The sequence below is a fragment of the Talpa europaea genome (genome assembly GCF_964194135.1).
Source record: "Talpa europaea genome assembly, chromosome: 15".
Taxonomy (NCBI): Eukaryota; Metazoa; Chordata; class Mammalia; order Eulipotyphla; family Talpidae; genus Talpa; species Talpa europaea.
Genome location: NC_140083.1, coordinates 67,329,228 through 67,354,575, shown reverse-complemented (window position 1 = coordinate 67,354,575; position 25,348 = coordinate 67,329,228). Strand labels below are relative to the sequence as shown.

Sequence of the window (25,348 nt, the reverse complement as noted above, 5' to 3'; positions counted from 1 at the left end):
AGCTGTGGCCTGTGTCAGTTCTGGTTAAATATTTAAATATCACCCTGTGCACTTGTGATTTGTAGTAACAGAGCAAGAAAAGAGTCTTTTACTTGAGAGAGAGGGAGTTCAGTGAAATGATTGTGAAATAGAATAAAAGGGCTATGCAACAGCTATTTCCCTTCGGCTTCAGCAATAATTGTAAGGCTGAAAAACAAGAACATCAGATGAGAAGTTAGCAAAGGATGCACCTACAAAGAAACCTTATTTGCCCAACAATTTAAATGCTGTCATTTTTAAATCTGTTTTTGGCTCTATTGGTGTAGCCTTCTCCTTACTCATGTAAGTTTAATAGCAAGTGCCTTACTTCTTAGTGAATTTAGAAGAAGCATTTTAATCTAAATCTTCGATCTTCACTAATGCAGCTGCCTTTTCGCAAATCCAGGAGAGTTCAGCACTGCAGCGGGAAGTATAAATATTTCCATTTTGATAGTAGGCACATCCTTTGGATCCATTGATCTGGGCATATTCTGTAGTACTAAGTCTGAAAGTGAATCAATCTAAAGTTAGTTATTAATTGCATACTTGAAATTCGATCATAATTCCATATTCTCAGCTACCCTTACAACCAAATATCTTGTATCTGAGTGTTGGCAGGCTTCTGTTTCCACAATACACTCAAACCCTTAAAGCTAGCATGTATAGGTCTTTGTTTCAGGTTAATCAGGTAGAATTTTTAAGATATATAATTCTGAGTTGAGAATACCAGCAACATGATCAAAACCACAAATTGAGATTATATTAGAAGTAGTAAAGTTACTTTCCCTGAAACCTTATGAAGAAAATCAGAAAAGTGAAAACATAGGCTGTGTGAAAAATTATTACATTTTCTTTGCAAAAATATAATTGTGATATATTTATACATTTATGGGGCGTGAAGCAGAGGTTAAGAGAGAAAATGAATGAATGTGTAGATATGACTCCACTGTCACATTCCCTTGTTACTCTCTCAGGAATTGTTGGTAACTTATCTAATGTCAGGAGAAAGGTACACTCAGCAGGTCTCCATCTTCTGTGTGTTCCCAGTTTTTTTTGTCAAAGGGTCTGCATTGCACTACAATATTCTCTTGCTTCAGGATTGGTTTGCTAAATCCTATTCTTAGTAAATGCACTTATTCAGAGTAACCTTTATTCAGTAGGAATTGGCTGTGTGATCCTCAAGTTCAGCCTTTCTAGTCTGAAGGTGATGGCTCAGGGCATGAGTATCTGCAGACTCTGAACCTCACATGATGGGTACCTCCTCCATGTTTTCATTGGGAGTGGGTAGAGGCCAGGCATGATAAAAGTTCTTTGGTATAAGGGGCACCTCTTCATACAATCTCAAATGGAAACAACTGCACTTAGATGTTGTGATGGTACCACCCATGGAAGCCCAGTCTAGCAGGAATACCGCAGATGGATCACATCATGATAAACATTGCTCTGGTTGCAAATAATTTTTTGCTTTATTAATCTGCTTATGCATTCTGACCTTTGATTTGTGTGAAACTCGACCGATAGCCTTGCTATGACTGGTAAGCCATGGCAAAATAATGGGTCATGAATGAAGATAAAGTATAAGTAGGCAGAAGAGTATAGACATATCATTGTTATTTAAGGAAATGATTGGGTCACAGGGGAAGTACAGTATTTTTGCTAGAAAATAAACATATAATTTAGTTTAAGAACACCTTGATAACATGATTAAAGAATAAAACAGGAATGAATTAGATGATTAATAACCTGATGGCATAAGAGGCAGGGGAAAAACCTGCTACACCCAGAAAGATGCCAGTGATTTTAAATTTCATTTAACATGCAAATACCATATTTTATGTTAAAATAAGATTATTATTTTATCATTTTAATATATAGCTATGATGAGGGATTTTCCAGGAAATATTTGATTTTGTAGTTGTTAGAAGAATTTTGCATTTTTTAAGTTGGAATATATTTTTTTCAAAACTTTAAATAGCTGCAAAAAATGCAATTTCTTTGTAGTCTATATATTCGCACTGTAAATTTTTCATCAAAATCTTGAAGTGGCAGATTTAACACATCTTAATTCATAAAAAAAACACTTGCCATATAATGTAATTGATTTGCCATATAATCATAAACCTGATTATTAAATGGATCTGTTAATTCAGAAACTTTCTGATAGAAAATGTTTGACAATTCTTCAATTTAAATCAATGTGTTAATGTGTGTTTTATGATAAACACCATCCTTCTGGATTGTAAGTTTGGGGAACCACATAGCTGAGAAACTGAGGTCATGGAGCCTAAATCACTCAGTCCTGATTTTGCTGCATATGAGCTGAATGACCACAAGCAAATTATAAAATCTTTCCATGATCATTTTTTTTCTCTATAAAATGAGAAAGTAACAATGCTTTTCTAATAGGGTTAATATTCATAAAATACATTGAACATTGTATTATTTATGTTTGTTAAATAAAGAGGTGAATGTAAATTAGAAGATGAGGTTCAATGTTGCATGATGAGTTTGTCTCATGATGAAATTGGGTACATCCTCTGCATTACTGTTATTGAAGCTGTCTTGTCTTATAAGTTGTGCTCACTTCAATATCTAAATATATATCAAAACTTACAATTCTTACACTTAACACCCATTATCTTAGTATCCCCGGGAAAGCTTGGTTTCCCTCAAATAACTAGACTTACAAGGATGGGGAGAGGATAGATCCATCCTCCCATAGCCAACTTCTGCTGGGTGGATCCCACGATAATCCCAACCAGAAGAAAGAAAATTTGGGTATTGGATGTGATTTGAGAAAATCCTGAGAGAGAAAACAGGTTAAAAAAAAAAACTATGTTAGAGTCATATTCTAATGAGCAAAATGGGAAACACGTGTGAAATTTATTTATTAATTCCATTCAAAAGTCACTGTAGTCCTACTGTGTGAATCAGAAATTCTATGTCATGGGTAATTTCTACAACCAGAGAAGGAGATTCCACTAGACCTTTTCTTCCCAGCTGTTGATCTTCACCAATGTGGAGTTCTTGTCCATGCAGTCTTGTCTACTATTAACCCAGGTTTTCTCCTCATTTGTTATGAAATAATAGCAGCTATTTTGGTACCATTGCCACATCTTAGGACAAGGATTACATTTGTGGTCTGCAAAAGAAATTACACCTATTATTACAAACAAAATAACTCCAGAGTGATTGGAGCAGGTTTTGGAAACTAAACCATTTGACAGTAGGAGCCTCTAAAATGAAGTCACTCCTGATTATGGGTTCAGGCAATAGCGATTGAAATTCTCTTTTCACAGCTCAAGTTTCTGCCCTCTGAAATACCAGGTACACTGCTAACTTCTTCTAACAAGAGGATCTCCTGAAGAGCAGTTTGTGAAGGGAGGAAATGAAGAATCAGATTGGAATCATAACAAATTGTTTCCCAAATCTGCCTCTGTGTCTTTAAAAACATTAAACAAATTGGTAGCTTCCCTTGCCTTTTATGCATTCAGCATGACATCATTTAGAGGTTGTTGGATAACATAAACGTTTCATTCTCTAAGGGGAGGAGAGCTCATGATCTACCTCAACTGTGGCAATTGAGTTGATCTGACTGGTCAGCAGGTCCTGGTTACCTGAAATGTGAGTGATTAATTCTTGGCAAAGTTTGATGGCCATTCGCCCCTGCCTTTTCAACAGGTTGGAAATCTGGGACTTGAGAAATTGCTCCTCCGTGGGCAAGTTCAGCAGTTTGGATTCGTTATCTTGCTGCTGGTGGATGACTTTCTGCAGTTGACTCACCGTCTCTGAATCTGAGTTAATTTTGTGAGACATCTGCAAAACTCCAGGACACAACAGGAGACAAGTTCAGATATTCTTCCTTGCTCATGATAGACAGAGATTATTCTCTTAGTCCAGAAATATTTCTTGGATCATTTAATATTTATTAACAGCTGCTAAAGATTGAAATACCATGGAAGAAACATAACAGATGTCTGTTTCAAATGATTTAGATATCATCCTTATTGTTTTATTCATATTTTAATATGATTATAGTTGTATTAAAATAAAAATTAATGATTATACCTCTCCAACATTTATCCACAAATCTTCAATTTAAATAAACACTTTGGTGATTCATCTGCTTAAATCTAAGACCCATTTAAGAACTTTAGAAAAATTAAGGAACTTTAGGTAAAAAATGGTCTGCCTTTCCTTGAACCAACCATCACATATTAATGCATCTTCATTTTTTAAAATATGTATTATAGAAAATCAAACTAATAATCCTTATAATAATTGGCTATCGAATATCTGTTTCTGCTGTAGGACCATTATATTTATTTTCACAAGAGTGAGACACATCATTAGCCTTTATAAGCCCAAATATTTAGGTATGTCTAAAGCTTAATTACCCAGAGATCTTGTATATACAAAAAGAAAAGAAAGTAGCAAAGATATAAACATTCATCGGAAAATAAACTTTTTGATTGCAAGTCCTATGAAAGTGAACACTGCCATTTCCCTACTCTAAATAGCATATATTTAGCACCCCACAAAGTGTGTATTCTCAGGATATTTTTCCACGTACCTTTAGTACAGGATTCCCTATCCTGCTCACCCCAGATTGCACAATGGCAAGTCAAAATCAGAGGAATATTCCTTTTTGCCTGTGATCCATGGTTATGTGGACATGGTTCAACTTCCTTCTTACTGAGTAAGTTGTATCAAGCAATTCTTCCTCCTTGTTTTGTATCTATTTTTTATTTATAGCCATCAGGCTGTTGCTATTGCTTAGAGGTATTCCCTACTCTAGAAAGTTCTTAGGTGAATAGATTGTCAGTTTTGTACTGTTTTAGAGGTAAGTGAAATGGCATGCTGGTCCTTGAGTCCTCATTTGCCCCACTGTTTCCCAACATTGGAATAATGTGTTTCTAAGCAAAAAGAGGCTCCTTATTCCAACCTACAACTAGAAAAATAAAAGTCTTCATAGTGCATTCTAATTTGTCAAAGGAAAACAGTGAATTCAGTTTAAAATCTTTGTAGCAATAAAGGATGCCCCCTAGTGGCTGATCTTAGAGATACAGACAATGAGAGAGAGGAATTGATTGAAAAATTAACAGGATTCAGAAAGCTTACCCCGTCATGAAATCTAACCTGAATTTCCATAGTTTAAAATATTTTTTCTGATTACCTTTCTTGGGTTTGATGCAAATATACTTACACATAGTCCCCAAGGTCACCAGTGTTATCAACAGCATCAGGCAGAGCATTAGCAGGCCCAGGGCAGTCTGACGCCATATGGGGGATAGAGCTGGATACCCTGAAGAGAGCCAGCAGACACATTAGCAAACAGAATTGCCTGTGGTTGTTAGGCTTTGGGTTACTTTTTCCACTTGGAAAGCTTTCTATCTAAATCTCCTAAAATTTCCCTCTTGCTTCCTCCATGCCCTCATCTAAAATAATAATAATAATAATAATAATAATAATAATAATAATAATAATAATAAAAAGTATACGTAGTAAATGCCTTGCTAAGATTTCTCCACTTATCTCCTCCACTATTCTCCTGTTCCTGAAGATTAAATATCTCCTAATTGTTTAAGTTTGTATTTTCCTCATCATATTCTTTCTTTTAGTGTTCTGAGTGCATGAAGAGATGTGGAAACTATCTCTGGATGATTTTGACAATACAGTGGACCCCACATTTTTGAGATTGCAAATTTCAAGGAGGCAGGTGTTCTTTTGGATTCTATTTTGACTTTTCATCCAGACTATTTATCATCTAGCAACAGGAATGAATGAATGTTGAATGAAGAATGTGCAATCTAACCTAAAGAAACAGAATAGACTAGAAAGCCAGTGGGTAACTCTTTAGGATTTAGTATGTGACCTTTTAAAAATACATGCACATACAAATGACTCTCACATGCACTTGACCTTCCTGTTCCTTAATTCGGGATCTAATGGCATCTAGTCCAGTGTTTCTGATAGATGCATGCCTTCTTCAAGCAACTGTTGGGGGTGCCATATCCTCAGCTCCTTTTTCCTCAGGAGTTACAGTTAGATTTTATATTAGACACATATAAAGTCTACCCCCAACCCCTTTTTGTAAAACATCTCCCCTAAACCACATACAGGTGGGTTTAAACTAAAAAAAAAAAATTAAAAAGAAGGACAACGCAGTTCATATGTTTTAGGTGATTCAGAGCAACAACCATGAACCATTAACAGAAGGTAAAGGACATAATCTGATATATTAAATTGGATTCTTGACCACAGAGACTGCTGTTTCTTCCAAGTATCAGAGACTGAGACTAGAACTGAGCCTGGCTCTGCCACATATCAGTTGTATGAACTTAGTTAAATCTTTAATTTATTTCACTTAAGTTTTCTCATTAGTACATTGGAGAAAAGATTACTATTATTCTACTTCAAAATTATGTTCTGATAACAATGTGATTCACTTATATAAACTACTATAGAGATAGTATAGTAGTTGGGTATTTCAACTCCTAGAAAAAGTTTCTAGTTTTTTTTTCATTTTTCCCCATCCCTTACCCCTAGTTCTAGAAAAAGTTTTAAATAGTTATAAGGCAGAAAGTGGTTTTTGTCCATTTCTGACAGCTCTCCCCTCCAACTTTTTTCTTCATTTATTTATACCTTTGAAAAGAAAAATTCTTCCACTTCTCCATTTTAAAAACTTCTAATCTGGCTTCTAAAATAATATCCCCTGTGCATCTTTTGCAAGGTGTAAATATCAAGGACTTGTAAAAAGAAATATGTAAAAAAAAACCCTAGTTCCCAAACTCATTCAAAGTGTTTCACTGTAACACAGAACTTCATGGAACTTAGTGACATCACACAATTTAGAGAAGTTCTGGAAGCCACATATTTTCTACAAAAATTGGGGATACTCTGCTAATAGATCATGTAATTTTTGTCTCCATTTTGGAGATTCCATAGTGTGTCTCCTTTACCATCAGTTCCAAAGTCAGCACCTCGACACATTCACACCTGTCCATCCCCCAGGTCACATCTTACGTCCTCTGAGCTCCTACCTCTTTTCCTTAGGTTATTTCTATCCCGGTTATTTCTTGCTCCAGCAGAATCTTGAAATGTGAGTGTCGCGTAGGTCACGTCTTCAGACATTGCAGAAGAAAGCACTACTACAAATTATGTAATGTGTCAATATCTTCAGGCCCAGAAACAAGATGTTCTTTTCAAGGCTGGGAACTTTTATTTAGATAGTCAGTTGACACAAGACACTCCCTGCTCTCCCTCTCGAAGGACAGAATGACAGTCAGCTTTTCTTCAGAGAAAGAGTCAACTCTTCTCAGACATCAGACTATCATAGATCTAAGCGGGTCCGCTCTGCTAGCATTGTTTCTTGTTGTGAAAACAAAGATCAGAACAGTGTTCCATGGAGGAATTCCCATGCTCCTCCACATAAAGCCTGCTGTGAATATTTTAATAAAGTGTCAACTTGCTGTCTTTATGTGTCAAAGGTCAGCTAAAGCTATATGAAGACATCAGAACGGGTACATACTCACCATATCAGATATCAAACAGATACAAAGAAAAGAAGAGCTGTGTAGTTACACATCGTGCATGACTATTTAAACTTAAATGAATTAAATTAAAAATCCTTTTCTGTAGTCACAGTAGTTATTTTTCAAGGGATCAATAACCACAATGGTTATTGGCTGCAGACCTGCCTTCCTACAGTTACAGAACATTCTCCTGGACAACACTGCCCCAGAGTCTTGACAAATCCATCCCTAATGAAAGAAACTGCTCTGTGACCTCAGTCCCAGAGTACCAGCTTCTGTCTTTCCAGCTCATTCCCTATAGTGATTCTGAGACCCACAGTTCTGTGATGCCCACTGGGATACCATATTTGGTGACCATGCCTCCTTTTCACTGCCATAAATTCTTCATGTCTCATTTTCTATTTTACCTCACTTAAACATTTTACTAGGGCCAACTGTAACAATCACTTCCTTACATACCCTTACAAATTCATTACTTACCCCATCATTCAGATGTATTTGTAAAATGCTATCAGAGTAAATACAATTGTACTTACTCCACACTGTTACAAGCAGCTGAATGTAACCACATTAACTCATTTTTTTTTTCCAATACAACTTTCCAATACTCTTGCTAATTATTCTGTTCTTCACTAACTTGTACACTTTCACATTATTATTTTTTCAGAGAACACTTTTGAAGTGGTGCTCATGTTAGAAAGTATCCCGGGAATGGACAAAATGGAAATTAAGCAAAATTGTTTACAAAAGAGAATGGAATATGAAGACGTGAAGAAAATAAAAATAATTTTAAAAAGCAGAACAAAAAGGTGACCACAAGGGGGAGCCAGAGTATGACTAGTAGATGGGAATTTATTTTGAAACAAAATTCATCCAATTAGGATAATAAAATATCCTTATTAAAACAAAAAGCAGTGAAGACAGCTTGATTGACTCAAACTCCAAATCAATATTTACTTTTTCCTGTGCCTTTTTCCAAGTTACTTAACCTCTATGATTTGCTTTTATTAGTCAAATTACACAAACGTAATGCTTACACAAAAGTCATTGCTACAAGCACAAGGAAGCAAATAAATGGTACCTCTCCCTGTTATTAACAGAAGCAAATTTCAATTATTCTGGATGATCTTAAAAAGAAAGAAAGCTTTGCAGTTGCACAAATACTTTTAGCAAAGCTTAAATAAATCAATCTAAATGAGCACAGTTAGGGTTGCCCAAGCCTGGTAACACTTACCATGGTCTGAGATTTTCACGCTCAAGTATCTCTTCTTTACCCTCTGTGTTCACCATCCTCTACTGGCATAATAAGCACAACAAGAGCACACCTCTTGTGTGTTTTGTTCACCACTTGACCTCCAGAAAATAGAATAGTATACCGGATGGTCTCACTCATAGCAGGAATTTAGAAAACCTAAATAATTGACCAGGAAAAAGACTAATTATAATTAAGTTACAATCAAAATCAAAATCAACAAGCAACTATAAACCAGATACACACTGCAGTCGGGGGAGAAGGGAGTAGGATCAAAACAATGGGGGTGGGAATGGTATGGGGACTATAACCAAGACGAAAATGTATACATTGTGCAAAATTGAAAAATGATGTAAAAATATATAAAATTTTAAAAATTTAAAAAGAAAAAAAAGAAAATAGAATAGAATAGTCCTTGGGACTTTCCAGTGGTTAATAATTATATGTTCAAGTAATTTACTAATGAATTCTCCCTCCAAGTGTATTTTATAGTGATTTCAACACAATAACTTATATTCCACTATCCTGTGCCTGAATCCTCAGCTCAAACATGCTTAATCAACTTGCTTTCCCATGATCCACCACACTCATGCAAACTTCCATAGCTTTGCCCTGCCTGGTAAACATCGCCTTCTCATCTCACCTTATGCACATTTTGCCTTTTCTTCAAATCTTTATTTTTAAAGATTTATTTATTCATGCATACAAGAACTGGGGTACAGACCAGTCTTAATATAAGTCATACTTAATTCTGTTTGGCTATTCTGTGTAACTGTTTTATTTGCAGATGTTTTATATGCATTTGTGTGATAAATTTTCAGTGGTATAGGTACAGGTTGACACTTTTTCCCCTTTCATTTTCTCTACTGTGTAAAACAAAATCCTCCACCACAATGAATAACAAATAGTTATTCATTGTTTAGATCACTAACTTTTAATAAATTTTAGTCTCTAAACTTAAGCTTTCTGAAAATGAAGGAGAAAATATCAATTATGCATTTTTTGTGGCAGAAAATTCTACCTCTTTCCAAAAATTAATAGTAATTTACAGATGTGCAGCTGATTAGTCATTCATGACAAAGCAATAAGCTGAATGCAGAGGACCAAGAGAGAATAGGGCATCACCCACGAATGTACCTAAGGGTTAGCTTGAAGGTGATGTTAAAGAGTCTGTCCAAAGCTATCATCAACTGCAAAATGCTTACTTCCTTTATAATTTTTCAATTTTGAGAAGTTATTGTAACACTCGTGATAGTCAACATCATTTTCCTTTTGTCTTTACACATCCATTAGTTATCATTATATATTGATCAGTCTTACCCACTAAATTCCTTTCTACCCTTATATCTAGTCACTTATTCTTATATCTTTCACTCATTGTTTAGCTAGAAACATAGATAATGGGGTCTGGACCATACCTAAATTTGAAAGACATCATCAAGTAGTGGAAAGAATTTGGAAATTAGGTAGATGGCACTGCTTTATACAAGTATGATCAAGAGTCTCAATATTCCTTAAACTTCTCTTTCTATATGTATGGTATATAGTATATCTACCACAATATATAGTGTATATATACATACTAGTATGATATGACAGGTATCCATTCACCCAGTAGTTTATCAACAAAGATCTATCGACTACCCACTTTCTACCAGTCATTATTTTAGAGCAACAGAATACATTCTTTTGGGAATAAGAGACAAAAATTATACATATGAGAAGACTCTATGTGTGTCAAATAATGGTAAGTGTTATGTAAAAGAATGAAGCAAAGCTAGGAGACAAAATTGTGTGCCGTTGTGTGGTGGGGTTGGGGAGGTCATTCTAAATACAAAAAAAAAAGTTCAAAGAGTTAAAGTCTAAGGCTCCATCCCATGAGGACTGATACCATGACTTTCTCCAAGAATATTCACCATCAATTTCAGTATCTGGAATAAGATGAACATTAATGAAATATTTGGCCTAAAATAAATAATTTATAAATTTATGTAAAAATGCCTATTAAACTATAAAATATTCAACAAGTAAAGGTTTTTATTCAAAATTCAAATTCAGGGCCTCCCCTTGTGGCACAGTGGTTGAGCACTGGGCTGCGAAGCTACCTGCAGCCTTTGCAGCACTGGTTCAATCCCCGGCCCCAGGAGAGGGTCCCACATGGCATGCAGACCTCTCCTGCCGCCCGCTGCTCCCCTCAGCAGTGTACTTCAGTCCTTCTGCCTGCTCTGCTCCCTGCTCTGGCTCTGGTGAATTCTCTCACCCTCCCGTGCTTCTGACTGTACCCAGTGCTTGTATAAATAAATAAATAAATAAATAAATAAATAGATAGATAGATAGATAGATAGATAGATAGATAGATAGATAGATCTTTTTTAAAAAATTCAAATTCATCAGAATCAGATGCACTTTCAGCTGTACGTCTCGGATCCCTGAGAAGAGGGAGCTATAAAACATGCAAGCAGAAATAAACTATGTCGTAATGTGTCTTGCAAGGTAGTCAAAAAATATCTAGCAAAGCCCTTGGGCTTTGAAAGAGGGAAAAGCTTTTTATCTCCATCTTTCTTCCTGCAATTCTCTGCTTATCTTTGCTGAGTAACTCAACTTTTATTTATAGAATGTGTTGAAGGAGAAAACAGAATTTAGACTAATGTATCGCTGACCTGACAGTTTGCTTCACCCAGTGAGTACTCACTTCTCATACTACAAAGCCACATTTAGGGGGGCCTGTAATGTTTGGGGCACAAATAAAAGCAAATTTATTTCTATGGCACATAAGTCTAGCCTGTGCTAGGATTACCAAAGATCCAGAAACCAACCTTAATTGCAGTTGGAAAGAGGAAGCAACCAAAGGAAAACCCAGAGGCTGAGCTATATGTGAGGATATATAGACATTTTGCGGTAAATGTGAAGAACGTCATCTTTGAGGCTTATGTCACCCATTTCAGTTTTGTCTACTTTTCGTGGTCAATGTACAGTGTAAGCATTCTTTAATACGTAACTGCTTCATGAATCAAGAAGTAAGCCCAGCACATTCTTGGTGGTTGACAAGAAAAATAAATGGGATTATTTTCATACTAATTAAACCAATTGCTGAAGACCTAGAAAATGTAGAAAACTCCTAAAGCAAATCAATTATTATATTTCATACCTTAACATTTCTGTTCCTCAAATAAGAAAAATGTTTACAATAGCTATAAAAACATCTAAATGTCCACAGATCTTGTATTTGTTTTATTAACTGTAAGTTTTATTAACTGTAACTTTTCAGAAATTAAATATTTTCACTAGGAGAACAGAGTAAAATCTTTCTTGAAAAAGCTCCACTTGACCACTTGAACTATAGCTTACCCAATCTTTTTTCTCTGTCACTAAGTCACAATTATTTCTTGGTGTTTCTGCACATTTTTTTTAAAAGATTTTATTTATTTATACAAGAACCGGGGTACAGGCCAGATCTGCAGGAGGGTGAGAGGATTCACCAGAGACAGAGCGGGGAACAGAACAGGCAGACTGATGAAATACACTGCTGAGGGGAGCAGCAGGCGAGACAGGAGAGGTCTGCTGCACCATATGGGAGTCTCGCTGGCTAGCTGGGATCGAACCCATGCTACAGAGGTTGCGGACAGCTTCACAGTGCAGCACTCAATTGCCTGTGCCACCAGGGAGGCCCTGTTTCTGCACATTTTAGAAAAAAGACACTAAAATGAGGCAGGAAGAAAGAGCCAAAATGATGGGTAATGGGAAAAGAAGACCAGCAGTACTGGGCATATGAGGGACAGCAGGAGATGGCGGGATGTGCTGGAACAGGTCCCGGACTGCACTGGAAGGTCGGGGTTATCATGGGCGGCTAGGAGCAAAGAGCCCACATTGACCGAAACAGAAGCTACCAGTACTTACTGCTGGTGGGAATGCAAACTTGTCCAACCACTATGGAAAGCTGTGTGGAGGTTCCTCAAACTACTAAAAATAGAGCTCCCATATGACCCAGCAATTCCACTCCTAGGAATCTACCCAAAGTCACAAAAACATTAATTTGAAAGGCTACCTGCACCCCTATGTTTATTACAGCACTGTTTACAATAGGCAAGATATGGAACCAACACAAATGCCCCCAAATAGATAACTGGATCAAGAAGATGTGGTATATATACACAATGGAATATTATTCAGCAATCAAAGAAGATAAACTCATCCCATTTGCAGTAACATGGATGGAGCTAGAAGGGATTCTGTTCAGTGAAATAAACCTGGAGGAAAGAGAAAAATATCAGATGGTTTCACTTATAGGAGGAATACAGGAGAACCAAACATTCTGCAAGGGAGGGGGAAGTAGAGGAATCAAAACAGGGGCTGGAAGAGCACAGGGACTATGGTGATGATTCATGGGAAATTTGGTGGTGGGAATTTTACCGGGACTACACCTGAGAGGAGAAAGCATATAAGCATACATTGTACAAAAATGAACAATTATGTAAAAAATATATACATAAATTTTAAAATGTTAAAAAAAAGAAACAGAAGTTACTGGAACAGAAAAGTGGTAACTGAATGGCAGAATAATGAGCTGAATGTTCCCTGCTTATGACAGGAAATTACTAAATATTTAAACTGAGATGAGAAACTCAGTGATAGAAACAGGTTTGGCCATTTAAGAAATTTGATTCTTTAATTTTTAGCACATTATTCAATGTGAGATTTATTTGAAAGAAGTAGGATTTTTGATTAAGTAGGATTTTTGTTTTGTGGTGACTTTATTTCAGTGATACTCAGTTTGGATTTTTTAAGTCAGGCAATGCCTTCTCTGTTCTGTGTATTCATTACCTCCTTCTCAAAGTAATTTGAGGTGTGTAGGAAAAGAAAATTTAAAATATAAGATTATTTTAGGTGAATTGCCAAAGGATTCAGTGAAGGTAATAAGAGGAAGAAAAAAAAAAATATGTACAAGATATTCCAAAGTAATAGTAAATAAAATACCTGCTACAATGTCTTATGCAATTATGATATGGAAAGAGAAATTTTAACATTCTGCTAAATAAAAGTAAAATAGTGGCGCAAGGGGTTAAATGCAACCTAGGAAGCTATTCGATCCCCAGCCAGCCAGGGAGCTAACCACATGGTGCAGCAGACCTCTCCTGACTTGCCCACTGCTCCCCTCAACAGTGTATTTCAGTAGATTTGCCTGTTCTGCTCCCCACTGTCTCGGTGAATCCTCTCACCCACACCTCTGGCCTGTACCCCAGTTCTTATATGTGTAAATAAATAAATCTTAAAAAAAATAGAATTAAGAGCATTTATAAAATATATGCTTAGTTAATTTCTCAGAAGAAAGGAAGCTTTTCTGGCCGTGGAGATTTCTAAAAATATCTGCTCTAAAACTCCTATGACAATAGACAGTACTATCTCAAATAGTCCTCCAATAAGTGCAGCAGCCAACTTCCTATGACTGTTCTTATAACTACATTCACTGTAAACTAAAATGACAGTTTAAAAACCCTTTTCAAAAAGTTAAATGTGTGGACTGTATATTATAATGTGATGTAGGAAATATCCCTTCCACAAAGAGCTCTTCACCCAAGTACCATCATGATTAAAATTCCACAATTTCATTAAATGACGATTTTTTCGTTTTTGAAAATTCACTATAAGGGGAAAGCATGACTTAAAGGCAATACATTGAGTCCGAGCTGTATTATTTCACTTTGATTGGTTTCCTTCAATGACTAAACCTAAGCAATATGAAGTCTGCCTTATGTGGAATCTCAAATTTTTGAAAATTTGATTTGGGAAAGAAATAAGAATTTGGATGAATGGCAGGTTGTAGTTACAAATGTTTTCTTCTAACACAACACCACGTAGCATCTAATTGAGCTTGTATTAAATAATATTATCCTCGGTCCTTACAGTGGGGCCATTTATAGTTCTGCTGATGTTTTATCCATGTCTTTTCATTGGAAATCAGTTCACTTAAACAATGATTTAGACTCTGTTAGGGTTCAGATGGAGCCTGAACTCTTGTTCTTTGAGAGGATACACAGGATGGAATATTCTTTCATTCAGAGTTGAAGATAAGGAAACAGGAAACAAATGCCATATCTACTCCTTTACCACAAGTTATTATTATTTTCATGTCTTGTGTTCAAGGTTTATGTATCTCTGAACAGCTATGAAAGAGCTTCCTCTTTCATAGGAAAGGAGGGGGGAAAAGCAAAAAAACAAAACAAAAAACACATATGCCCCAACTGATAGTATGGTCACGGGCTGCAGACACTGAAATCCTAAGAGTGGGCAGTACATTTTGCAAAGCCGTTGCATCCTCAGCTCACTTGCAGTCTTCGGAAAGCCATGCAGGATGAAGATGGGTATATCACCTTAAACATTAAAAGTCGAAAGCCAGCTCTCACCTCAGGTAAGAATATCCAGAACCAGAAATTTAGAAATGAATTTTAGAAATGGGTCCTATGACCCATGTGATGGCACATATAGTTTTACTTTCCTGAATGATCTCTTGTCCCTCAGCATTTGAATAGCATGCACATAGGCTCAGGTGACTTATTTTGAATATAGACAACAAAATATACCAGCAGGGAACCTTACATTAGGGCTTAGAGAACTTAGTGCTGGAGAGAATAGAAAGCAAAGGAATGTAGGGAAAACCTCTTAGGAGACCCCATTTTGTAGGGTATCAGCTAATGGGTGTGCTCCTCCACTTGTTGCCTATGAAAGCAATTATTTATGGAAGGTGGATGCAAAGCAAAACAAACACAAATAACAAGACATTAATAGTTGGTTAGATTTTGATTAAGAGAGAAGTCCATTTGGGATGGGGGTAGATGTGGGATATGGGAGTGGGTTGAACTTCTTGTTGATGTTCACCGAGGGAACAGAGTCAAGATTTGCCAAAGAGCTGTTTAGGTCACTTGGGAAATTCTGAGAGGGCAGTGTCACAGAGAGGGGTGACACTGCTCCATAGCTGTGGCATGCTGCCTGCCCTTGACATGTTTATTGTATGCCCACAGCTGACACTGGTTCTTCCTCCGTATGGCGTGTGATGACTTTGGTTCTGCTGGTCGTATGCATGGGAATGGTCGTTGGGCTGGTGGCCCTGGGGATTATGAGTAAGTATAGACTCATTGTCAAAGATTTCATCTGAGAAAGCTAATACTTAAGGGGCTGGGTATACCCCTGCCAAGCTTCATTGTCACTATATTCTATTCATTGTTAATCCAATAATCTGTACATACAGTTGCCAAAATATTCTTAATAAAGGAAAATCATGATTTTTTTCCTTTTGATTAAAATCCACTTTGAGATTTTTTTATTAATTAAAAATTACTTTCAAGAGTTTTAAGCTGATAGTGGATCCACATTCTCTTTTGCATTTTTTTCTCCCTATCCTTCATCTTTTAGATCCAGACAATGTGGAATTTTTCATGTCCAGGTCCCTGTTTAAGATTTTGTGTTTGAGATTTTATTCCCTCTTCCAAAAATCTTCTCCTTCCCATTTTGTTTCATGAATGTATTTCCTTCCAGAATGAGACAATTCATAGTCCACCTAATTTAGAATTTATTTTTATTCCTTTAAACCTAAGAGCCCTTCAGTGTCACATTATCATCTGTGTAGTTGTTACTTGTTTGTATATTTCTTTATTTTTTCACAAATACTTTATAACCATTGACTATCTTTTATTTACCTAAATATCGCAATAATATAACATGAAAACAATCCAAGTAACAGAGGTCATTCTCTTCTGTGAAACTGCTTAGAAATCTGTATTTAAGGGAAACATCCAAACAAGCACTTTGGCACTTTCTTATTTGTGATTGCTTCCTGCAAACAATTCACTTTTTCTTTTGGATTACTGTCAAGTCTTAGTTTAGCATAGCTCTTGGTTTGTTCTTAATTTTTTTTTTTTTTGAGGAGGGGGTGCTGGAGGGGCTTAAGCGAGTTTTCGATATGCAACATGGAATTCCTTTAGTGATTTGAAAACTTATAAAACATGTCAGCAAATTATGTCTAATTTGTTCCTTATACTCCTGTTACTGTGATCCCTTTCAACTCTCACTTACCCAAGCATATTACTCAATGACTGATAATTCTACTGAAATTAAAATTTACAGAGAGTTCTTTGTGCCCCCTTATTATCATGATAACAAATAATCTGATTTTTACACCTAGCTGTCACACAGCAAATTTACCTACAAGCAGAGAATGAAAATTCCTCAGAAACTTTGATACAACTAACAAAGAAGGTCTGTCAAGATTTCCTACAACTGTTAACACAGTTCGAACCAAAAGGTGTTCTCAGTAAGTATGGCTTTATAATCTCTACATCTCCCCTCTCCTGGAGTAATTTTATGGTGCTATCAATAGAGAACCTTGCGATCTGAATGCGAAGAAAAGCGATCTGAATATGGGGAAAATGTAAGTCAGCCCGATTTAGAATGAAAGATTCCTGTGTTCACTTTCTTTCTCCCCCAGCTCATCCCTGCAGCCCCTGTGACAAATCCTGGCGATACTATGGAGATAGTTGCTATGGATTCTTCAAGCAGAACTTGACTTGGGCCGGGGGTAAGCAGTACTGTGCCGACAGGAATGCCAGTCTTGTGAAGATCACCGACCAGAACATTCAGGTAAGAACACTGCCATGTCAAATAGTTTTGGAATGAGAAATAGTGAAGTATTAGATTTTGCCTTTAACATTTTTCTCCTGTCTCCCAGAGGGTGCTAATCTGCAAGCTTTATAAAGCACAGCATGTATTACATTTGAGAATAGGATGTGCTAAAGTAGGACTAATCACATTTTGAGTTCTGGTCTTGTCTGTGCAATAAGTCATCTAGCCTTTCTTAGTGTTCTTAATTCCATTTCCTGATTTACAAAAGAACCTGAAAATATAAGAAAGTCCTTATGATTGTAAAATATAAATAATAATCTTATCTAAATATTAAATGTCTTATCAGTTCCTGCTCAACTGTGGACAACTTGAACAAACCAGGATGCATACTATCCTTGCGTAAACTCTCCCAAATATAGTTTTGGGAGACTTCTTATTTACAGAACACAAGAATTCCAGATTTCAAAATTTTTCTGTTGAGTTTGTTTTCTCTTCCAAATTTCCTTCTTGACAGCTTGAAACAAAAACTCTATATTCAATCCAATATGTCCACACCCCCTCACACATTCTCCCTTTATTATTTCATGTAGTTTCTCTTCATGAATTCTGGGATTGAGTCAGAAACCAAGCTTTGGAGTCTTCCTTCTGCCCAATTATAGATTTATCAAAACATAATATTAAGGCAGAAATTCTGTTTATCTATTCCACAAATTCTAAGGTAGAAATTATTCATGGGCCTCCCTGGTGGCGCAGACGCTTGAGCGCGGCACTGTGAAGCTGTCCCCAGCCCCTGCAGCATCAGTTTCATCCTGGCCAGCCAGCGAGGGTTCCACATGGCGCAGCAGACCTCTCCTGTCTTGCCCGCTGCTCCCCTCAGCAGTGTATTTTGTCAGTCTGCCTGTTCTGTTCCCCACTCTGTCTCTGGTGAATCCTTTCACCCTCCCGCGCATCTGGCCTGTACCCCGGTTCTTGTATAAAAATAAATAAATCTTTAAAAAAAAAAGAAAGAAATTATTCATATTTTTGCAGGTGAATGAATGAAGGTGACTGTAAACTTTAACAATAACAGCAGTATTGAGGTTATGTGGAGAGAGAGATTTAACTGAACTCAAATATTCAAGCCAGTCATATTTGACAGAATTGCTGCAGTTGATCAGCAAAATTGACTGAGACCTTCCTGAGATCCAATGAACATAGTTGTGTTCTGTAAATAAAGAGAGGCGCCCATGATCATTTGTTAATTAACTTGTCATATTATCTCCTTGTTGTATGGGTACAAACTCACAGGGAAGATATTCAGACAAGTAAATTGACTTTTCTCTCCAATCAGACAAAATATAAGAGTATCCTAAAATGTCAACTCCAATAAAAGAGATTAGTTGGAGACATATAAACATGCTTTCAATTTTATTTTTCTAGGCTGACGCCAGTTGGGGATTTATGATTAAGAGAGAAAAAGTAATGTAATTTTTTTTTTAAAGATTTATTTATACACGCACTGGGTACAGTCAGAAGCACGGGAGGGTGAGAGAATTCACCAGAGCCAGAGCGGGGAGCAGAGCAGGCAGAAGGACCAAAGTACACTGCTGAGGGGATCAGTGGGCGGCAGGAGAGGTCTGTACCATGTGGGATCCTCCTCCAGTGGCCAGGGAGCAGCCGGGGATTGAACTGGCGCTGCAGAGGCTGCGGGCAGCTTCGCAACACAGCGCTCAACCGCTGCACCACCAGGGAGGCCCAAAATAATGTAATTTTTGAGAAATAAAGAATAGTTGAATTTTAGGCAAAATTTCTGGTAGACTATACTTCATAAAATGAAGTATATAATGTAGATGTATTTAAAAGAAAAGAATAGGAAGTAACAGAAGTGACAGTGGTTCAAACTCTAAGAAATGAGCAGTCAAAAGTGACTTTCACACTTTACCATTCTATATCTTACATGTCTGTCAAGAAAGTCAAGTCATTTTTGTATGCCAATAACATAGTCTCACCTGTTTTTTCTGAGAGGTATGAGAATTATAAACACTTGACTTCCTTTTAATTTTGTTACCCATAGGTTGATTGACTAATTAATTCATCCATTAATCCAAAAATATATGCTGGAATAATTTGAGGGCATAATCTATGCAGTTATTAAAACAAACAAAAATCCCTAACCTCGTTCCTTGCCTTTCCTAATTGGAAAAGCAATAAACAAAATAAACAAGCACAGTACATAGTATAACTGATAAGGATAATTGCTAAGTAGAAAAAAGGCAAACCAGGAAAAGGTAGGGTATGTTATTTCTAAATTGCTTAGAGAAAGACATCACACAATTCTTTTTTAGCCCATAAGCTAAAATAAATTAATACTTCTGTATGTTGATTTTGTAGGCAACCAATCAATGAAACCAAAGAAAATAGAACTTAAATCTAGGGAATATGAAGTTTCACCAACAGTATATTTCTTTTTTGTTTTCCTCTCTAGTTGGTTACCATTTATCCCATTTAAGAGTCATGTTTGGTACTCAACTTGGGACTCTAATCTTCAATTGAAAACAAACACGTAGAAAGATTAGCGTATCCGCTAGCTTGGGTACAATGCTTTTTCCTTATCCCACAAGTATTTTTTTTTTTCCTAATGTAATGAACTTGGCACAACTCTAAATACCAAATATAATTAACATTAATAGAAACTGTACTGTAACTTTTTTCTTGTCCAGGGTCTCATCAATCAGTTTTTGTCTTTATGTCATTACAAGTATGGGAGCATTCTCATCATTGTCCTTGTGTTGACAACAGGAATACATCAAAAGTAGGACTAGCCTTATCCGGTGGGTTGGATTATCCCGCCAGAAATCTAATGGGAATTGGACATGGGAAGACGGCTCAGTCCCCTCCAGGAGCATGTAAGTCACTAGACGCTCAGAAGGCAAGACTTAACTTTTATTCCTGAGATCCTTTATCCTCTGTCAGTGCAAGTTACTTCAATGTTGGCAGGTGGCACCATTCCCTGTGGTGGGTTATATGAGCTTCAAGAAACATCAGTGAGAAAACAATTCTACGTTCCTGGGTTCCCATTCCTCTACTCTAAGTCAGAGCTCACCTCTATTCCCAAAGTTTTCCCTATTCATTTCTATCCTCAAATTTACACTTGTAACATTATATATAGATAGATAGATATGCAGTCCTCCCTGGTGGCGCAAGGGCTTAAGACAAAACCTATGAAACTGTCCGCAGTCACTGCAGCATGAGTTCCATCCCTGGCCAGGGAGCTACCCACATGGTGCAGAAGACTTCTCCTGACATGCCCGCTGCTCCCCTCAGCAGTGTATTTCAGTCAGTCTGCCTGTTCTGTTTCCCACTCTTCTCTGGTGAGTATACCTCTGGCCTGTACCCCAGTTCTTGTATGCATAAATAAATAAATCTTTAAAAAAAAAAGATAGATATGTGTATCTATTTTTAACTTGATCTGATTCTTCCCACATAATTTTAGAGCAAAATTACCATCCTCATTTTATGGCTGAAAGTTATTATTGTGAGGATCCTTTTGAGTTTTCAGTGTCATTTTGCCTACTTTTCTACCCCAAGTGTTATCATCACCCCCAAGGTGGCTCTGACATCACCACGGGAGGATCTGTCTTTCTGCAGATGATCCCCACAAAGGGGGCAATAGTGTTAAATTCCTTAATGTGACTTTCCAGTCTTCTGCCTCAGCACCTTTTGTTCATCTTGTCTACCAAAATTTCAGTGTCTCTCCAGTTAAAATTTAAACTGATAGCCCAAAATTTGTACCATCTGATCGTTACCCAGATTTTTAATTAGTTTACTCAACAGATATTAAATATTTCCTATAAATAGGAGTCAAGTTTGCGTACAAGCAAGCTTCTTCATAGAATTTGGGCTTTGTCTCCTCTAACTTGCTTCCTCATTCACAGTATTATAGTCAAACCATTCTCCCAATTCAATTAACAAATCAAACTTATTTTGTTGTCTTAGGGTTTCTCTGCCCCATGAATCAAATACCAAGATGTCTCTTGGATATCAGCAAAATCAAAATTTTATTCACTTACAAATTGTTATTAATTGATATTGCCTTATGACATCATCTAAGTTTCAGATATGCATCATTATAAATTAGTATCTCACCAATGAATTTTTGTCTTTGGGGCATTACAAGAAGTTAGGCAGCGTCTGATCATTACATATTAAGTACACCACTAAAAGCCCAGTTCTACCCTTCCATACAGTTGAGGGCTTTGTCCTTGCTGTTTCCTTCTAGATTGCTCTGCCACAAGAACTCCCTGACAGGCTTCCTTTACTGGCTCAATTCTTTGTTTCAACATCCCTTCTGCTATGAGACCAGCTTTAATGACCCAAACTAATTAGCCCTCTTCCACCCCCACCCACTCAAGACCATACTACCACCCTATTTCTTCATAACTCTTAGCACTCTGAAATTTTCTCGACCATTTATTTATTGGCTTCTTACCAATTTCCGACTGTAATTTAAGTGCCCAGTAAATGGGACCTTATCTTTGCTTACTCTATCACCAATATATAAAGCTTGGGCAAACAATAGACATTCAACAGAGAGCTGACTTTAGAGGCAGCTACAATACAGAATGCTGTGTTGTTGCTACTCCACAGCATAAACCCTCGGCTCAGAAACAATTTAACTTTCCTTAAGCTCATTCCCATTCTGCATAGCTGCTTGCCCTATAGGACTGTCCTATCACCTCTCTGTTTATGTAAATCCTACCTTTCCTTCAAGTCAGAACTAAACTCTAATCTATAAAAAGATAAAACCGGGCCTCCCTGGTGGCGCAAAGGATTAAGACGCAACCTATGGAACTAGCTTCAGCCACTGCAGCACGAGTTCGATTCCCAGCTGGGAGCTACCCACATAGTGCAGCAGACCTCTCCTGGCTCACCCACTGCTCCCCTCAGCAGTGCATTTCAGTCAATCTGCCTGTTCTGTTCCTCACTCTGTCTCTGGTGAATCCTCTTTACCCCCCACACCTCTGGCCTGTACCTCAGTTCTTGTATGCATAAATTAATAAATCTTTAAAAAAAAAGATAAAGCCTTTCCCATCATTTCAGATCTTCCTCCAGCTCTTCCTCTGGACTCCTGTCACTTACTGTACACATACTGCTTAATCTTATGCTAAGTTAAATTGCCTTTGAGCTATTCATATAAACACACTTTTTATTTCCAAGCAGACTGAAAGTTTCTCAATGACCTAAATATTGTTTCTTACTCTTTTCCCCATACTTTTGTTTCCATCTGGTGCAGCAGATTACTACAGTTTGATTGTGGATTGTTAATTAATTTTTCAAGAAGCTCATTCTACCTTTTCTATTCACAGATTTGAGCTTTCTGGAGATACAAGAGAAAATATGAATTGTGCTTACTTTCATAGTGGGAAAATTCACCCAACCTACTGTGAGAAAAAGCATTATTTAATGTGTGAGAGGAAGGCTGGCATGGCAAAGATGGACAAACTACTTGACTACAAAGTGACGAAGGGGATGCGACAGACAAATGCCTGACTGCAATAAAAGATCTGGACGAAGGAATAACTAGCCATCAAATTGCTTACTCCTCCCTTTATTTCCTTTGGAGTCATTTTTGAATTATCTTTCCTACCAATACCATTTAGTCCCATCTTTCTATATCCCTTTATACTAAAGGTGAGCTTATGTCTACTTTAAACATTCAGAAATCAATCTGTGAGATGATCATTTGCTTCCTAATTATTCTGTTTCCAAGATTTTCATTCTTCTTGTTTTCTACTCTTAGATATCTCAACATAGTAGGATATAAAGATAAACATTTATTTTATTGGAACAGAAAAACTTGTGGTTTAATTAGCTTCAACTGTGCAAAATATAAAAGTTTGAAAGACATTATAAGGTAAGGGAAAAATATTGAACTTGGAATCATTTGGAATAATTTAGATAGTGTGGTCATTTAAAGTGCAGTCATGGACCAGTGTGTGTGTGTGTGTGTGTGTGTGTGTGTGTGTGTGTATCTTGCCGATTTTGACTAGAAGAGACAGTGAGTGATGGAGACAGAGAAATCAAAATTCCCAGGCTATGCCATGTCTCATAACCCACTTTATCAAAAAGCCAAAAGGGACACCTCTCTAACTTCCATGTTCTTATATTTAAAAGTACCTATCTTGTATACCTTAGAGTTTTATACCTTAAAAATAAAACAAACTTCAGAGTATTAACTAAAATTGAGGAGAGACCCTATTACTTTTCTCTTCACTGTTGTATGCCCAACCACAGTTCCTGGCTCACAGGAAACAGAAATATATTTGCTTCTCATTTTATGAAACAGTTCACTAGAAAGACTCACAATTGGTAAAACAAATACAAATAAAATTTCTATTCCAAATCCATCTCTGGTCAGACTCAACTTCAGCACTTTTCTGTGCAAAAGAAGGAAAATAAAGCTTACGAGCATCCTAATATGATCTAAAAATGAGTAAGTGCTTCTTAGCATAAGCTAGTAGGCAGAACAGCAAATAAAAATGTTTTATCTCTGTCTTTTCCTGACAGTTCTTATGCTTGGTTTTAGCCGAGTAACTCAGGAAGTATTTATAGAATGTGTGGAGAGGACCCTTCAAGAGGATAACAGAAAGGGATTCCGTTCTTTTCCCACAGCTTCCCTAAAGGTATTCTTTCTTCTCAAATTAGTAGTAGTAAAATGTACATACATGATTCTCAAAACATCTCAACTGAAGTGTTTGTTAAAACATGAAGATGATTCAAAAACAAATAGTCTGTTTCTCAGTTGGAATCTGAGGAAACACAGAGATCTTTCATTCTAACAAGCTCCCCCACTTGATTGTAACACAGTAGTGGAGAAAGGTTACCTGAGAACTGGCTCTGGCTGTTGTCTTAAGTTAGTCTCTTTAAGGCTAGTTTCCCTGGGCCTCCCTGGTGGCACAAAGGGTTAAGCAAGCTATCTGTAGCCTCTGTAGCACAAGTTCGATCCCCAGCCGGCCAGGGAGCTACCCACAAGGTGCAGCAGACCTCTCCTGTCTTGCCTGCTGCTCCCCTCAGCAGTGTATTTTAGTCAATCTGCCTGCTCTGCTCCCCACTCTGTCTCTGGTGAACCCTCTCACCCCCCCAACACCTCTGGACTGTACCCCAGCTCTTGTATGCATAAATAAATAAATCTTTAAAAAAAAAAGACTAGTTTTCCTCATCTATTATTACCATATCATAAGGCATTTGTGAGAATTATTTAATAAAACTATATAAAACATTAAGCGGAATACTAAGTCTGTGATCTCAATGAATGTTATTTTTATAGCTTTGTGAAGCCAAAGACACTTGAATCTTTATCTAACATTAGACGATCCATTAACAGATAGATTTAAGCAAACATTGTTTAAAAATGAACAATGATGTAGTGTATATATATATATATATATATATAAATAAAAAAAAACAAGTAGATTTGGGGAACTGAGGGAAAGTGAAAAAAAAATCTCAGTTTCTGCTTCCACTTCAAAAGTTTCAAGAGCTGGACTTTGGAGGAAGTAGGGTATCATTATTTTGTTTGTTTATTCACAGAAACCACGCAGGAATTAGTAATCCAGAAAACTATCCAGAAATCAGTCTTATCTCTGGATTTTAGTGCGTCATCTCCTGCAAAGGGAAAAGAATATACTTACAAATCACTATGGCACAACAAAATTTAGAATACCTTAGAAAGAATACCTTAGACAAAAATGCAATTAAAAGCATAAATTAATCAAACTGTGCATACTAAGATTCTGTTTTCTGGTATCTGGTATATCAAAGTCATCTTGTATATGAAATCATAACAGCACAGATATTAATAGCATAAGTTCTGTGAGCAGACCTCTAAAATGGTTCCCCCCAAAGAAATCTATTAGATGATATACTATATTTGGGAAAACTAGGTCTTATA

At 36.8% G+C, this 25,348-nt stretch overlaps 2 protein-coding genes across 3 annotated transcripts; one reads left to right on the top strand and one right to left on the bottom strand.

Annotated features, from left to right (window-relative positions):
* Positions 1-372: 372 nt before the first annotated feature.
* CLEC12B (C-type lectin domain family 12 member B) lies at positions 373-7,538 on the bottom strand (the record flags this gene model as incomplete). 2 transcript variants are annotated; one of them, XM_084255614.1, is made up of 6 exons in its annotated part: positions 7,062-7,538; positions 5,225-5,323; positions 3,636-3,842; positions 3,006-3,160; positions 2,706-2,821; positions 373-523 (listed from the first exon to the last, which is right to left on the bottom strand). In XM_084255614.1, the coding sequence occupies exons 1-6, from the start codon at positions 7,150-7,152 to the stop codon at positions 373-375; spliced, it is 819 nt and encodes a 272-aa protein (XP_084111740.1). In that variant the 5' UTR covers positions 7,153-7,538. The 2 variants fall into 2 exon arrangements, with proteins under 2 accessions (XP_084111740.1, XP_084111741.1); XM_084255615.1 differs by having other exon boundaries at positions 373-436.
* A 7,609-nt stretch (positions 7,539-15,147) lies between these two features.
* CLEC1B (C-type lectin domain family 1 member B) lies at positions 15,148-22,947 on the top strand (the record flags this gene model as incomplete). The annotated part of the gene is made up of 6 exons (XM_084256058.1): positions 15,148-15,211; positions 15,822-15,920; positions 16,982-17,110; positions 17,285-17,436; positions 20,197-20,303; positions 22,764-22,947. 6 exons carry the CDS (start codon positions 15,148-15,150, stop codon positions 22,945-22,947), a joined length of 735 nt encoding a protein of 244 aa, XP_084112184.1.
* Positions 22,948-25,348: the final 2,401 nt, after the last annotated feature.